The sequence below is a fragment of the Cetorhinus maximus genome, chromosome 13, assembly GCF_964194155.1.
Source record: "Cetorhinus maximus chromosome 13, sCetMax3.hap1.1, whole genome shotgun sequence".
NCBI lineage: Eukaryota > Metazoa > Chordata > Chondrichthyes > Lamniformes > Cetorhinidae > Cetorhinus > Cetorhinus maximus.
Genome location: NC_135891.1, coordinates 118,939,559 through 118,954,687, shown reverse-complemented (window position 1 = coordinate 118,954,687; position 15,129 = coordinate 118,939,559). Strand labels below are relative to the sequence as shown.

The 15,129-nt window shown below is 51.1% G+C and overlaps 1 protein-coding gene across 1 annotated transcript in view; it reads left to right on the top strand.

Moving 5' to 3' along the window:
• Positions 1-4,077: 4,077 nt before the first annotated feature.
• The window catches only part of dda1 (DET1 and DDB1 associated 1), a 29,338-nt gene continuing 18,286 nt past the window's right edge, over positions 4,078-15,129 (top strand). The window contains exon 1 of the mRNA XM_078556234.1: positions 4,078-4,184. Within this exon, the coding sequence (XP_078412360.1) occupies positions 4,116-4,184 (69 nt within the window). The 5' untranslated portion in view covers positions 4,078-4,115. The remainder of the gene's footprint in view (positions 4,185-15,129) is intronic.

Sequence of the window (15,129 nt, the reverse complement as noted above, 5' to 3'; positions counted from 1 at the left end):
CTGCTATCTGTTGTTGTCTGGCACACTGACCCCTACCTTGTGGGGGCTGAGCGTCAACTCGCAGACACTTCCTCCTACCTCTCCCTGGACCATGACCCCACCACTGAACATCAAGCCATTGTTTCCAGGACTGTCACTGACCTCATCTCCTCTGGAGATCTTCCTCCCACAGCTTCCAACCTGATAGTCGCCCAACCTCGGACGGCCCGCTTCTACCTCCCATCCAAAATCCACAAACAGGATTGTCCCAGCAGACCGATCATATCAGCCTGTTCCTGCCCCACGGAACTCATTTCTCGTTATCTTGACTCCCTTCTCTCTCCCCTCGTCCAGTCCCTTCCCACCTACATCTGTGATTCCTCTGACACCTTACGTCACATCAACAATTTCCAGTTCCCTGGCCCCAACCGCCTCCTCTTCACCATGGACGTCCAATCCCTCTACACCTCCATCCCCCACCAGGATGGTCTGAGGGCTCTCAGCTTCTTCCTCGAACAGAGGCCCGAACAATCCCCATACACCACTACTCTCCTCCGTCTGGCTGAACTTGTTCTCACACTGAACAATTTCTCCTTTAACTCCTCTCACTTCCTCCAAATAAAAGGTGTGGCTATGGGTACCCGCATGGGCCCCAGCTATGCCTGTCTCTTTATGGGATATGTGGAACATTCCTTGTTCCAGTCCTACTCCGGCCCCTTCCTACAACTCTTTCTCCGGTACATCGATGATTACTTCGGTGCTGCTTCATGCTCTCGTCGGGACCTGGAAAAATTTATTAATTTTGCTTCCAATCTCCACCCCTCCATCATTTTCACATGGTCCATCTCTGACACTTCTCTTCCCTTTCTTGACCTTTCTGTCTCAATTTCTGGTGATAGACTGTCCACCAATATCCATTACAAGCCTACCGACTCCCACAGCTACCTCAACTACAGCTCTTTACACCCCGCTTCCTGTAAGGACTCCATCCCATTCTCTCAGTTCCTTCGCATCCGTTGCATCTGTTCTGATGATGCTACCTTCAAAAACAGTTCCTCTGACATGTCCTCCTTCTACCTTAACCGAGGTTTTCCATCCACGGTAGTTGACAGGGCCCTCATCTCCCGCGCATCCGCCCTCACGCCTTCTCCTCCCTCCCAGAAACATGATAGGGTGCCCCTTGTCCTCACTTATTACCCCACCAGCCTCCGCATTCAAAGGATCATCCTCCGCCATTACCGCCAACTCCAGCATGATGCCACCACCAAACACATCTTCCCTTCACCCCCCCGGCAGCATTCCATAGGGATCGTTCCCTCCGTGACACCCTGGTCCACTCCTCCATCACCTCCTACTCCTCAACCCCCACCTACGGCACCTCCCCATGCATACGCAAAATATGCAACACCTGCCCCTTCACTTCCTCTGTCCTCACCGTCCAAGGGCCCAAACACTCCTTTCAAGTGAAGCAGCATTTCACTTGCATTTCCCCCAACTTAGTCTACTGCATTCGTTGCTCCCAATGCGGTTTCCTCTACATTGGAGAGACCAAACGCAGACTGGGCGACCGCTTTGCAGAACACCTTCGGTCTGTCTGCAAGAATGACCCAGACCTCCCTGTCGCTTGCCATTTTAACACTCCACCCTGCTCTCCTGCCCACATGTCTGTCCTTGGCTTGCCGCATTGTTCCAGTGAAGCTCAACGCAAACTGGAGGAACAGCACCTCATCTTCCGACTAGGCACTTTACAGCCTTCCGGACTGAATATTGAGTTCAACAACTTTAGATCTTGAACTCCCTCGTCCATCCCACCCCCTTTCCGTTTCTTCCCCCTCCCTTTTGTTTTTTCCAATAATTTATATAGATTTTTCTTTTCCCACCTATTTCCATTATTTTTAAATCTATACCTTTTATGCCCTTTTAGTCTTATTTCACCCCACCCCCACTAGAGCTATCTGTACCTTGCGTGTCCTGCTATCCATTCTTAATTAGCACATTCTTTTAGATAATATCACCACCTTCAACACCTCTTTGTTCTTTTGTCTGTGACACCTTTTGGTTATCTGCTCCTATCACTGCTTGCTTGTCCCTACAACCCCCCCGCCCCCCCAACCTTAAACCAGCTTATATTTCACCCCTCTCCTATTTTTACTTAGATCTGTTGAAGGGTCATGAGGACTCGAAACGTCAACTTTGTTCTTCTCCACCGATGCTGCCAGACCTGCTGAGTTTTTCCAGGTATTTCTGTTTTTGTTTTGGATTTCCAGCATCCGCAGTTTTTTGTTTTTAAATCTGCTATCTTACCTGGTCTGGCCTACATGTGACTCCAGATCCACAGCAGTGTGGTTGACCCTTAACTGTCCTCTTAAATGGCTCAGCAAGCCACTCAGTTCAAGGGCAATTGGGGATGGGCAACAAATACTAGCCTTGACAGAGACACCCACATCCCATGAAAGAATTGATAGGGTAGATAGAAACTATTTCTGTGAAGGGAGTAGACAGGAGTCGAGGACAATGCTTAAAATCAGAGTCACACCACTCAAGAGAAAAGTTAGGAAAAACTTTTTTTACACAAAGGGAGGTAGAATTATGGAACTCTCTCCCATAAAACAATGGATGTTAGCTCAAATTTTGAATCTCAGAACACTAGAATTTTGCTAGTTAAAATGATTAAAAGGATGTTAATGGCTATGGAGCCAAGAGAGGCCGATGAAGATACAGATCAGCCATGATATTATTGACTAGTAGAGCAGGCTTGGGGCTGTTGCCCTCCTGCTTCAATGGTCCTCCCATTTCTGATCTGTTAATGTCCCTGTGATTTACCCCTGCAGGTTACAGAATCATAGAATGGTTACAGCCCAGGCCATTCAGATGTCATGTTCGTGCCCACTCTCTGCAACTCCAACTTGTCTAGTTCCACTGCCCTGCCTTTTCCCTTTAGCCTGTAAATTTTTCTGTTCAGATAATTATCCAATTTCCTTTTGAAGGCCTTGATGGATTCTGTTTCTACCACTTTCTTGATGTTTCAGGTGACCTACTTCTGTTTCTTATGAGGCACAGGACACCAATTTAATGTGATTGCCCGAAGATACAATGGCGACATGAGAAATCTTTTTTTTAATGCAGCAAGTGGTTAGGATCTGGATTATACTGTCTGAGAGCGTGATGGAGGCAGATTCAATTGTGGCTTTCAAAGGGGAATTGCTTCATTATCTGAAGAGAAAAAGGACTGAGACAAGAAAAAGGCAGTGGAGTGAGACTAGGTGAGTTGCACTTGTAGTGAGGCAGCACAGACACAATGGGTCAAATGGCTTCTTTCTGTGCTGTAACTGTTCTATAATTCACTCCCAGGCTGTGCACTCCAGATCCAATCCATGTGCTGCATAAAAATGTTTTTCCTCATGTTGCCTAGGTGATTGTAATTTCTCACCCCTGTGCCAGGTAGCATTAAAATCTTGGGAGCCTTGAATAAGAGAACCATGAAATGTTACAGCATAGGAGGCCATTCAGCCCTTCATTCTTGGACTGGCTCTCTGCAAGAGCAACTCTCCAAGTCATTTCGCTGTAGGCCTGCAATTTTCTCTTCAGATAATTATCCAATGCTCTTTTGAAAGCCACAGTTGAATCTGCTGTGGGAGATTAATTAGAAGAGACACCAGAATAATGCTGGAGGACTTCGCAATATGTAGATTGTACCCTAGTAAAAAGTTTAATTGCATTCAGAAGAGGGTGCAAACGCAGCACAGATGAAATAGCAATTAAATAATTGAATAAATAACAGTTTAAATGCTGGGAGGACACAATCTCTAAAAGGACTGACTGGACCTCCCAATAAATCCACCATGGACCCTAGCTTCATGTCTGGGATTGATCGCGGTGCATGGTGGGAATTGTAGTTTAATTTCCGGTTCCGCCTGTTCATAGCGGAAGCTTCTTCGGCAGAGAGGAACGACATCACCCAGCATGCGCAGCAGTCCACCAATAGCATAGCGTCAGAAGGGCACGTGTTGCTCCAGAAATGCCGTCAGCCCGGGCAACCAAACTTGGCGGCGGAAGGAGTGGTTTGATGGACGGGGAGAGCAGCCATTCAACAAGCGGATGCCAGGCGCCGCCTGGCGACGGACCAATGGGCGGCGATGGGAGGCGGCCCGGACGCGGCAGCAGGTTTCTGTGAGAGGCAGAGTGATGCGGAGCTCGGAAAGATGGTGAGTGAGGGAGACACCGAGAGCGGGAAGTGGGCCGGCCGGCACGGAGCTAAGGACCGCTCAGCGGTACAGCAGCGGGGCCGTGAGGCGGTGGAGCCGGAGGGAGCGGGGCCTGAGGGCCTGAGGAAAGGGGGAGAGGCTGGGTCCCGGCGAGGGGGAGGGTAGGCAGTGTGGGGGAGGGGAGGTTGGCTGGGGCGGTGGGGGAGGGGAAAGGGTGAGGAGGGAGAAGCTCAACATGGGGGAGATTATCACCGATTAGGGAAAGGTTAGGACTGTTATGGGGCGGTGAATAATTAGACTGGGAGCATAAAGGTGTAAAACAGTAATATAGCCGTCCCCACCAGTACTGTACCCCAGTGTTATACAGTGACAGACCTGTCCCCACCAGTACTGTACCCCAGTGTTATACAGTGACAGACCTGTCCCCACCAGTACTGTACCCCAGTGTTATACAGTGACAGACCTGTCCTCACCAGTACTGTACCCCAGTGTTATACAGTGACAGACCTGTCCCCACCAGTACTGTACCCCAGTGTTATACAGTGACAGACCTGTCCCCACCAGTACTGTACCCCAGTGTTATACAGTGACAGACCTGTCCCCACCAGTACTGTACCCCAGTGTTATACAGTGACAGACCTGTCCCCACCAGTACTGTACCCCAGTGTTATACAGTGACAGACCTGTCCCCACCAGTACTGTACCCCAGTGTTATACAGTGACAGACCTGTCCCCACCAGTACTGTACCCCAGTGTTATACAGTGACAGACCCGTCCCCACCAGTACTGTACCCCAGTGTTATACAGTGACAGACCTGTCCCCACCAGTACTGTACCCCAGTGTTATACAGTGACAGACCTGTCCCCACCAGTACTGTACCCCAGTGTTATACAGTGACAGACCTGTCCCCACCAGTACTGTACCCCAGTGTTATACAGTGACAGACCTGTCCCCACCAGTACTGTAACCCAGTGTTATACAGTGACAGACCTGTCCCCACCAGTACTGTACCCCAGTGTTATACAGTGACAGACCTGTCCCCACCAGTACTGTACCCCAGTGTTATACAGTGACAGACCTGTCTGCACCAGTACTGTACCCCAGTGTTATACAGTGACAGACCCGTCCCCACCAGTACTGTACCCCAGTGTTATACAGTGACAGACCTGTCCCCACCAGTACTGTACCCCAGTGTTATACACTGACAGACCTGTCCCCACCAGTACTGTACCCCAGTGTTATACAGTGACAGACCCGTCCCCACCAGTACTGTACCCTAGTGTTATACCGTGACAGACCTGTCCCCACCAGTACTGTACCCCAGTGTTATACAGTGACAGACCTGTCCCCACCAGTACTGTACCCCAGTGTTATACAGTGACAGACCTGTCCCCACCAGTACTGTACCCCAGTGTTATACCGTGACAGACCCGTCCCCACCAGTACTGTACCCCAGTGTTATACAGTGACAGACCTGTCCCCACCAGTACTGTACCCCAGTGTTATACACTGACAGACCTGTCCCCACCAGTACTGTACCCCAGTGTTATACAGTGACAGACCTGTCCCCACCAGTACTGTACCCCAGTGTTATACAGTGACAGACCCGTCCCCACCAGTACTGTACCCCAGTGTTATACAGTGACAGACCTGTCCCCACCAGTACTGTACCCCAGTGTTATACAGTGACAGACCTGTCCCCACCAGTACTGTACCCCAGTGTTATACCGTGACAGACCCGTCCCCACCAGTACTGTACCCCAGTGTTATACAGTGACAGACCTGTCCCCACCAGTACTGTACCCCAGTGTTATACACTGACAGACCTGTCCCCACCAGTACTGTACCCCAGTGTTATACAGTGACAGACCTGTCCCCACCAGTACTGTACCCCAGTGTTATACAGTGACAGACCTGTCCCCACCAGTACTGTACCCCAGTGTTATACAGTGACAGACCTGTCCCCACCAGTACTGTACCCCAGTGTTATACAGTGACAGACCCGTCCCCACCAGTACTGTACCCCAGTGTTATACAGTGACAGACCCATCCCCACCAGTACTGTACCCCAGTGTTATACAGTGACAGACCTGACCTCACCAGTACTGTACCCCAGTGTTATACAGTGACAGACCTGTCCCCACCAGTACTGTACCCCAGTGTTATACAGTGACAGACCTGTCCCCACCAGTACTGTACCCCAGTGTTATACAGTGACAGACCCGTCCCCACCAGTACTGTACCCCAGTGTTATACAGTGACAGACCTGTCCCCACCAGTACTGTACCCCAGTGTTATACAGTGACAGACCCGTCCCCACCAGTACTGTACCCCAGTGTTATACAGTGACAGACCCGTCCCCACCAGTACTGTACCCCAGTGTTATACAGTGACCGACCCGTCCCCACCAGTACTGTACCCCAGTGTTATACAGTGACAGACCCGTCCCCACCAGTACTGTACCCCAGTGTTATACAGTGACAGACCCGTCCCCACCAGTACTGTACCCCAGTGTTATACAGTGACTGACCCGTCCCCACCAGTACTGTACCCCAGTGTTATACAATGACAGACCCGCCCCCACCAGTACTGTACCCCAGTGTTATACAGTGACCGACCCGTCCCCACCAGTACTGTACCCCAGTGTTATACAGTGACAGTCCTGTCCCCACCAGTACTGTACCCCGGTGTTATACAGTGACAGACCCGTCCCCACCAGTACTGTACCCCGGTGTTACACAGTGACAGACCCGTCCCCACCAGTACTGTACCCCAGTGTTATACCGTGACAGACCCGTCCCCACCAGTACTGTACCCCAGTGTTATACAGTGACAGACCCGTCCCCACCAGTACTGTACCCCAGTGTTATACAGTGACAGACCCGTCCCCACCAGTACCCTTCCCCAGTGTTATACAGTGACCGACCCGTCCCCACCAGTACTGTACCCCAGTGTTATACAGTGACCGACCCGTCCCCACCAGTACTGTGCCCCAGTGTTATACAGTGACAGACCTGTCCCCACCAGTACTGTGCCCCAGTGTTATACAGTGACAGACCTGTCCCCACCAGTACTGTACCCCAGTGTTATACAGTGACAGACCTGTCCCCACCAGTACTGTACCCCAGTGTTATACAGTGACAGACCTGTCCCCACCAGTACTGTATCCCAGTGTTATACAGTGACAGACCTGTCCCCACCAGTACTGTACCCCAGTGTTATACAGTGACAGACCTGTCCCCACCAGTACTGTACCCCAGTGTTATACAGTGACAGACCTGTCCCCACCAGTACTGTATCCCAGTGTTATACAGTGACAGACCTGTCCCCACCAGTACTGTACCCCAGTGTTATACAGTGACAGACCTGTCCCCACCAGTACTGTACCCCAGTGTTATACAGTGACAGACCTGTCCCCACCAGTACTGTACCCCAGTGTTATACAGTGACAGACCTGTCCCCACCAGTACTGTACCCCAGTGTTATACAGTGACAGACCTGTCCCCACCAGTACTGTACCCCAGTGTTATACAGTGACAGACCTGTCCCCACCAGTACTGTACCCCAGTGTTATACAGTGACAGACCTGTCCCCACCAGTACTGTACCCCAGTGTTATACAGTGACAGACCTGTCCCCACCAGTACTGTACCCCAGTGTTACACAGTGACAGACCTGTCCCCACCAGTACTGGGTACCCCAGTGTTATACAGTGACAGACCTGTCCCCACCAGTACTGTACCCCAGTGTTATACAGTGACAGACCCGTCCCCACCAGTACTGTACCCCAGTGTTATACAGTGACAGACCTGTCCCCACCAGTACTGTACCCCAGTGTTATACAGTGACAGACCTGACCCCACCAGTACTGTACCCCAGTGTTATACAGTGACAGACCTGTCCCCACCAGTACTGTACCCCAGTGTTATACAGTGACAGACCTGTCCCCACCAGTACTGTACCCCAATGTTATACAGTGACAGACCTGTCCCCACCAGTACTGTACCCCAGTGTTACACAGTGACAGACCTGTCCCCACCAGTACTGTACCCCAGTGTTATACAGTGACAGACCTGTCCCCACCAGTACTGTACCCCAATGTTATACAGTGACAGACCTGTCCCCACCAGTACTGTACCCCAGTGTTATACAGTGACAGACCTGTCCCCACCAGTACTGTACCCCAGTGTTATACAGTGACAGACCTGTCCCCACCAGTACTGTACCCCAGTGTTATACAGTGACAGACCTGTCCCCACCAGTACTGTACCCCAGTGTTATACAGTGACAGACCTGTCCCCACCAGTACTGTACCCCAGTGTTATACCGTGACAGACCCGTCCCCACCAGTACTGTACCCCAGTGTTATACCGTGACAGACCCGTCCCCACCAGTACTGTACCCCAGTGTTATACAGTGACAGACCCGTCCCCACCAGTACTGTACCCCAGTGTTATACAGTGACAGACCTGTCCCCACCAGTACTGTACCCCAGTGTTATACAGTGACCGACCCGTCCCCACCAGTACTGTACCCCAGTGTTATACAGTGACCGACCCGTCCCCACCAGTACTGTACCCCAGTGTTATACAGTGACAGACCCGTCCCCACCAGTACTGTACCCCAGTGTTATACAGTGACAGACCTGTCCCCACCAGTACTGTACCCCAGTGTTATACAGTGACCGACCCGTCCCCACGAGTACTGTACCCCAGTGTTATACAGTGACAGACCTGTCCCCACCAGTACTGTACCCCAGTGTTATACAGTGACAGACCTGTCCCCACCAGTACTGTACCCCAGTGTTATACAGTGACGGACCTGTCCCCACCAGTACTGTACCCCAGTGTTATACAGTGACAGACCCGTCCCCACCAGTACTGTACCCCAGTGTTATACAGTGACAGACCTGTCCCCACCAGTACTGTACCCCAGTGTTATACAGTGACAGACCTGTCCCCACCAGTACTGTACCCCAGTGTTATACAGTGACAGACCTGTCCCCACCAGTACTGTACCCCAGTGTTATACAGTGACAGGCCTGTCCCCACCAGTACTGTACCCCAGTGTTATACAGTGACAGACCTGTCCCCACCAGTACTGTACCCCAGTGTTATACAGTGACAGGCCTGTCCCCACCAGTACTGTACCCCAGTGTTATACAGTGACAGACCTGTCCCCACCAGTACTGTACCCCAGTGTTATACAGTGACAGACCTGTTCCCACCAGTACTGTACCCCAGTGTTATACAGTGACAGACCTGTTCCCACCAGTACTGTACCCCAGTGTTATACAGTGACAGATCTGTTCCCACCAGTACTGTACCCCAGTGTTATACAGTGACAGACCTGTTCCCACCAGTACTGTACCCCAGTGTTATACAGTGATAGACCTGTACCCAGCAGTACTGTAGCCCAGTGTTATACAGTGACAGACCTGTCCCCACCAGTACTGTACCCCAGTGTTATACAGTGACAGACTTGTCCCCACCAGTACTGTACCCTAGTGTTATACAGTGACAGATCTGTCGACTCCAGTACTTTACCCCAGTGTTATACAGTGACAGACCCATTCCCACTTGTACTGTACCCCAGTGTTATACAGTGACAGACCCGTCCCCACCCGTACTGTACCCCAGTGTTATACAGTGACAGACCTGTCCCCACCAGTACTGTACTCCAGTGTTATGAAGTGACTGACCTGTCCCCACCAGTATTTTCCCTAGTGTTATACAGTGATTGTCCAGTCCCCACCAGTACTGTACCCCAGTGTTATAAAGTGGAAGACCTGCCCCCACCAGTACTGTACCCCAGCATTATACAGTGACACACCTGTCCCAACCAGTACGGTACCCCAGTGTTATACAATGGAAGACCAGTCCACACCAGTACTGTACCCCAGTGTTATACAGTGACAGATCTGACCCCACCAGAACTTTACCCCAGTGTTATACATTGACAGATCTGTCCCCACCAGTACTGTACCCCAGTGTTATACATTGACAGACCTGTCCCCACCAGTACTGTATCACTGTGTTATACAGTGACAAACCTGTCCCAACCAGTACGGTACCCCAGTGTTATACAATGGAAGACCAGTCCCCACCAGTACTGTACCCAAGCGTCACACGGTGGCCGGCCTGTACCGAACATTACTGTACCCCAGTGTTATACAGTGACAGACCTGTCCCCACCAGTACCCTTCCCCAGTATTATACAGTGAGAGACCTGTCCCCACCCGTACTGTACCCCAGTTTTATACGGTGACAGACCTGTCCCCACCAGTACTGTACCCCAGCGTTACACAGTGACCAATTTGCCCCCCACCAGTACTGTAACCCTATGTTATACGGTGACAGATCTGTACCCACCAGTACCTTATCCCAGTGTTATGCAGTGACCAAACCGTTCCTCACTAATACTGTACCCCAGTGCTATTCAGTGATGGATCTGTCCCCACCAGTACTGTACCCCAGTGTTATACAGTGACAGACCTGTCCCCACCAGTACTGTACCCCAGTGTTATACAGTGACAGACCTGTCCCCACCAGTACTTTACCGCAGTGTTATACAGTGACAGACCTGTCCCCACCAGTACTGTACCCCAATGTTATACAGTGGCAGAACTGCCCCCACTAGTACTGTACCCCAGTGTTATACAGTGACAGACCTGTCCCCACCAGTACCGTACCCCAGTGTTATACGGTGTCAGACCTGTCCCTACTCATACTATACCCCAGTGTTATACAGTGACAGACGTGTCCCAACCAGTACTGTACCCCAGTGTTATACCGGGACAGACCTGTCCCTACTCATACTATACCCCAGTGTTATACAGTGACAGACGTGTCCCAACCAGTACTGTACCCCAGTGTTATACCGGGACAGACCTGTCCCCACCAGTACTGTACCCCAATGTTAAACAGTGACAGACCAGTCCCCACCAGTACTGTACCCTAGCGTTATACAGTGACAGACTTGTCCCCACCAGTACTGTACCCCACTGTTATACTATGACAGAACTGCCCCCACTAGTACTGTACCCCAGTGTTATACGGTGTCAGACCTGTCCCTACTCATACTATACCCGTGTTATACAGTGACAGACCTGTCCCCACCAGTGCTGTACCCCAGTGTTATACAGTGACAGACCTGTCCCCACCAGTACTGTACCCCAGTGTTACACAGTGACAGACATGTCCCCCCCAATACTGTACCCCAATGTTATACAGTGACAGACCTGTCCGAACCAGTACTATACCCCAGTGGTATACAGTGACAGACCTGTCCCCACCAGTACTGTACCCCAATGTAATACAGTGACAGACCTGTCCCCACCAGCACCCTACCCCAGTGTTATACTGTGATAGACGTGTCCCCACCAGTATTATACCCCAGTGTTATACAGTGACAGGCCTGTCCCCACCAGTACTGTATCCCAGTGTTATGCAGTGACAGAAGCATTCCCCACCAGTTCTGTACCCCAGTGTTATACGGTGATATCTGTCCCTCCAGTTCTGTACCCCATTGTTGTTCAGTGACAGATCTATCCCCATCAGTACTGAACCCCAGTTTTATACAGTGACAGACCTGTCCCCACCAGTACTGTACCCCAGTGTTATACCGTGACAGACCTGTCCCCACCAGTACTATACCCTAGCGTAATGTTGTGACTGACCTGTCCACACCAGTACCTTCCCCAGTGTTATACAGTGGCGGAACTGTGCCCACCAGTACTGTATCGCAGTGTTATACAGTGACTGACCTGTCTCCACCCGTGCTGTACCCCAGTGTTATACAATGGAAGACCTGCCCCCACCAGTACTTTACCCCAGTTTTACTTAGTGACAGACCTGTCCCCACCAGTACTGTACCCCAGTGTTATACAGTGACAGACCTGTACCCCAGTGTTATACAGTGACAGACCTGTACCCCAGTGTTATACAGTGACAGACCTGTACCCCAGTGTTATACAGTGACAGACCTGTCCCAACCAGTACTGTACCCCAGTGTTATACAGTGACAGACCTGTCCCCACCAGTACTGTACCCCAGTGTTATACAGTGACAGACCTGTCCCCACCAGTACTGTACCCCAGTGTTATGCAGTGACAGACCTGTGCCCACCAGTACTGTACCCCAGTGTTATGCAGTTACTGACCTGTACCCACCAATACTTTACCCCAGTGTTATACAGTGACAGACCTGTACCCCAGTGTTATACAGTGACAGACCTGTCCCCACCAGTACTGTACCCCAATGTTATACAGTGACATCCCTGTCCCCACCAGCACCCTACCCCAGTGTTATACTGTGACAGACGTGTCCACACCAGTATTATACCCCAGTGTTATACGGTGACAGACCTGTTCCCACCAGTTCTGTACCCCAGTGTTATACAGTGATTGTCCTGTCCCAACCAGTACTGTACCTCAGTGTTATACAGTGGCAAACCTGACCCCATCAGAACTGAAACCCACTGTTATACCGTGACAGAACTGCCCCCACCAGTACTGTACCCCAGTGTTAGACAGTGGACGACCTGTCCCCAACAGTACTGTACCCCAGTGTTATACAGTGACAGACCTGCCCCCACCAGTACTGTGCCACAGTGTTATACAGTGACATCTGTCTCTACAGTACTGTACCCCATTGATGTTCAGTGATAGACCCGTCCCCCCCAGCGCTGTACCCCAGTGTTATACAGTGACAGACCTGTCCCCACCAGTACTGCACCCCAGTGTTATACAGTGACAGATCAGTCCCCACCAGTACTGCACCCCATTGTTACACAGTGACAGATCAGTCCCCACCAGTACTGTACCCCAGTGTTATACAGCGACAGACCCGTCCCCACCAGTACTGTACCCCAGTGTTATACAGTGACAGACCTGTCCCCACCAGTACTGTACCCCAGTGTTATACAGTGACAGATCAGTCCCCACCAGTACTTTACCCCAGTGTTATACAGTGACAGACCTGCACACACCAGCACTGTACCCTAGTGTTATACAGTTCAGACCCGTCCCCACCAGTACTATACCCTAGCGTGTTGATGTGACTGACCTGTCCCCACCAGTACCTTCCCCAGTGCTATACAGTGGCCGAACTGTGCCCTCCAGTACTGTATTGCAGTGTTATACAGCGACAGACCCCTCCCCACCAGCACTGTACCCCAGTGTTATACAGTGTCAGACTTGTCCCCACCAGTCCTGTACCCTAGCGTAATGATGTGACAGACCTGTCCCAACCAGTACGGTACATCAGTGTTGTACAGTGGATGACCTGTTCCCACCAGTACTGTACCCAAGTGTCACACGGTGGCAGGACTGTACCCAACAGGACTGTACCCCAGTGTTATCCAGTGACAGACCCGTTCCCCATCAGTAATGTACCCCAGTGTTATCCAGAGACAGACCTGTCCCCACCAGTACTGTACCCCAGTGTTATACAGTGACAGACCCGTCCCCACCAGTACTGTACCCCAGTGTTATACAGTGACAGACCTGTCCCCACCAGTACCCTTCCCCAGTGTTATACAGTGACAGACCCGTCCTGACCAGTACTGTACCCTTATGATATACGGTGACACACCTGTCCCCACCAGTACTGAACCCCTGTGTTATACAATGACAGACCTGTCCCCACCAGTACTATACCCTAGCGTAATGATGTGTGACTGACCTGTCCCCACCAGTACCTTCCCCAGTGTTATAGAGTGGCAGAACTGTGCCAACCAGTACTGTATTGCAGTGTTATGCAGTGAGAGACCTGTCCCCACCAGTACTGTACCCCAGTGTTATACGATGGCAGACCTGACCCCACCAGTACTGTACCCCAGTGTTATACGATGACAGACCTGACCCCACCAGTACTGTACCCCAGTGTTATACGATGACAGACCTGACCCCACCAGTACTGTACCCCAGTGTTATAAAGTGACAGACCTGTCCCCACCAGTACTGTACCCCAGTGTTATACAGTGACAGACCTGTCCCCACCAGTACTGTACCCCAGTGTTATACAGTGACAGACCTGTCCCCACCAGTACTGTACCCCAGTGTTATCCAGTGACAGACCTGTCCCCACCAGTACCCTTCCCCAGTGTTATACAGTGACAGACCTGTCCCCACCAGTACTGTACCCCAGTGTTAAAAAGTGACAGACCTGTCCCCACCAGTACTGCACCCCAGTGTTATATACTGACAGACCTGTCCCCAGCCATACTATACCCCAGTGTTATACAGTGACAGACCTGTCCCAACCAGTACTGTACCCCAGTGTTATACAGTGACAGACCTGTCCCCACCAGTACTGTACCCCAGTGTTATACAGTGACAGACCTGTCCCCACCAGTACTGTACCCCAGTGTTATGCAGTGACAGACCTGTGCCCACCAGTACTGTACCCCAGTGTTATGCAGTTACTGACCTGTACCCACCAATACTTTACCCCAGTGTTATACAGTGACAGACCTGTACCCCAGTGTTATACAGTGACAGACCTGTCCCCACCAGTACTGTACCCCAATGTTATACAGTGACATCCCTGTCCCCACCAGCACCCTACCCCAGTGTTATACTGTGACAGACGTGTCCACACCAGTATTATACCCCAGTGTTATACGGTGACAGACCTGTTCCCACCAGTTCTGTACCCCAGTGTTATACAGTGATTGTCCTGTCCCAACCAGTACTGTACCTCAGTGTTATACAGTGGCAAACCTGACCCCATCAGAACTGAAACCCACTGTTATACCGTGACAGAACTGCCCCCACCAGTACTGTACCCCAGTGTTAGACAGTGGACGACCTGTCCCCAACAGTACTGTACCCCAGTGTTATACAGTGACAGACCTGCCCCCACCAGTACTGTGCCACAGTGTTATACAGTGACATCTGTCTCTACAGTACTGTACCCCATTGATGTTCAGTGATAGACCCGTC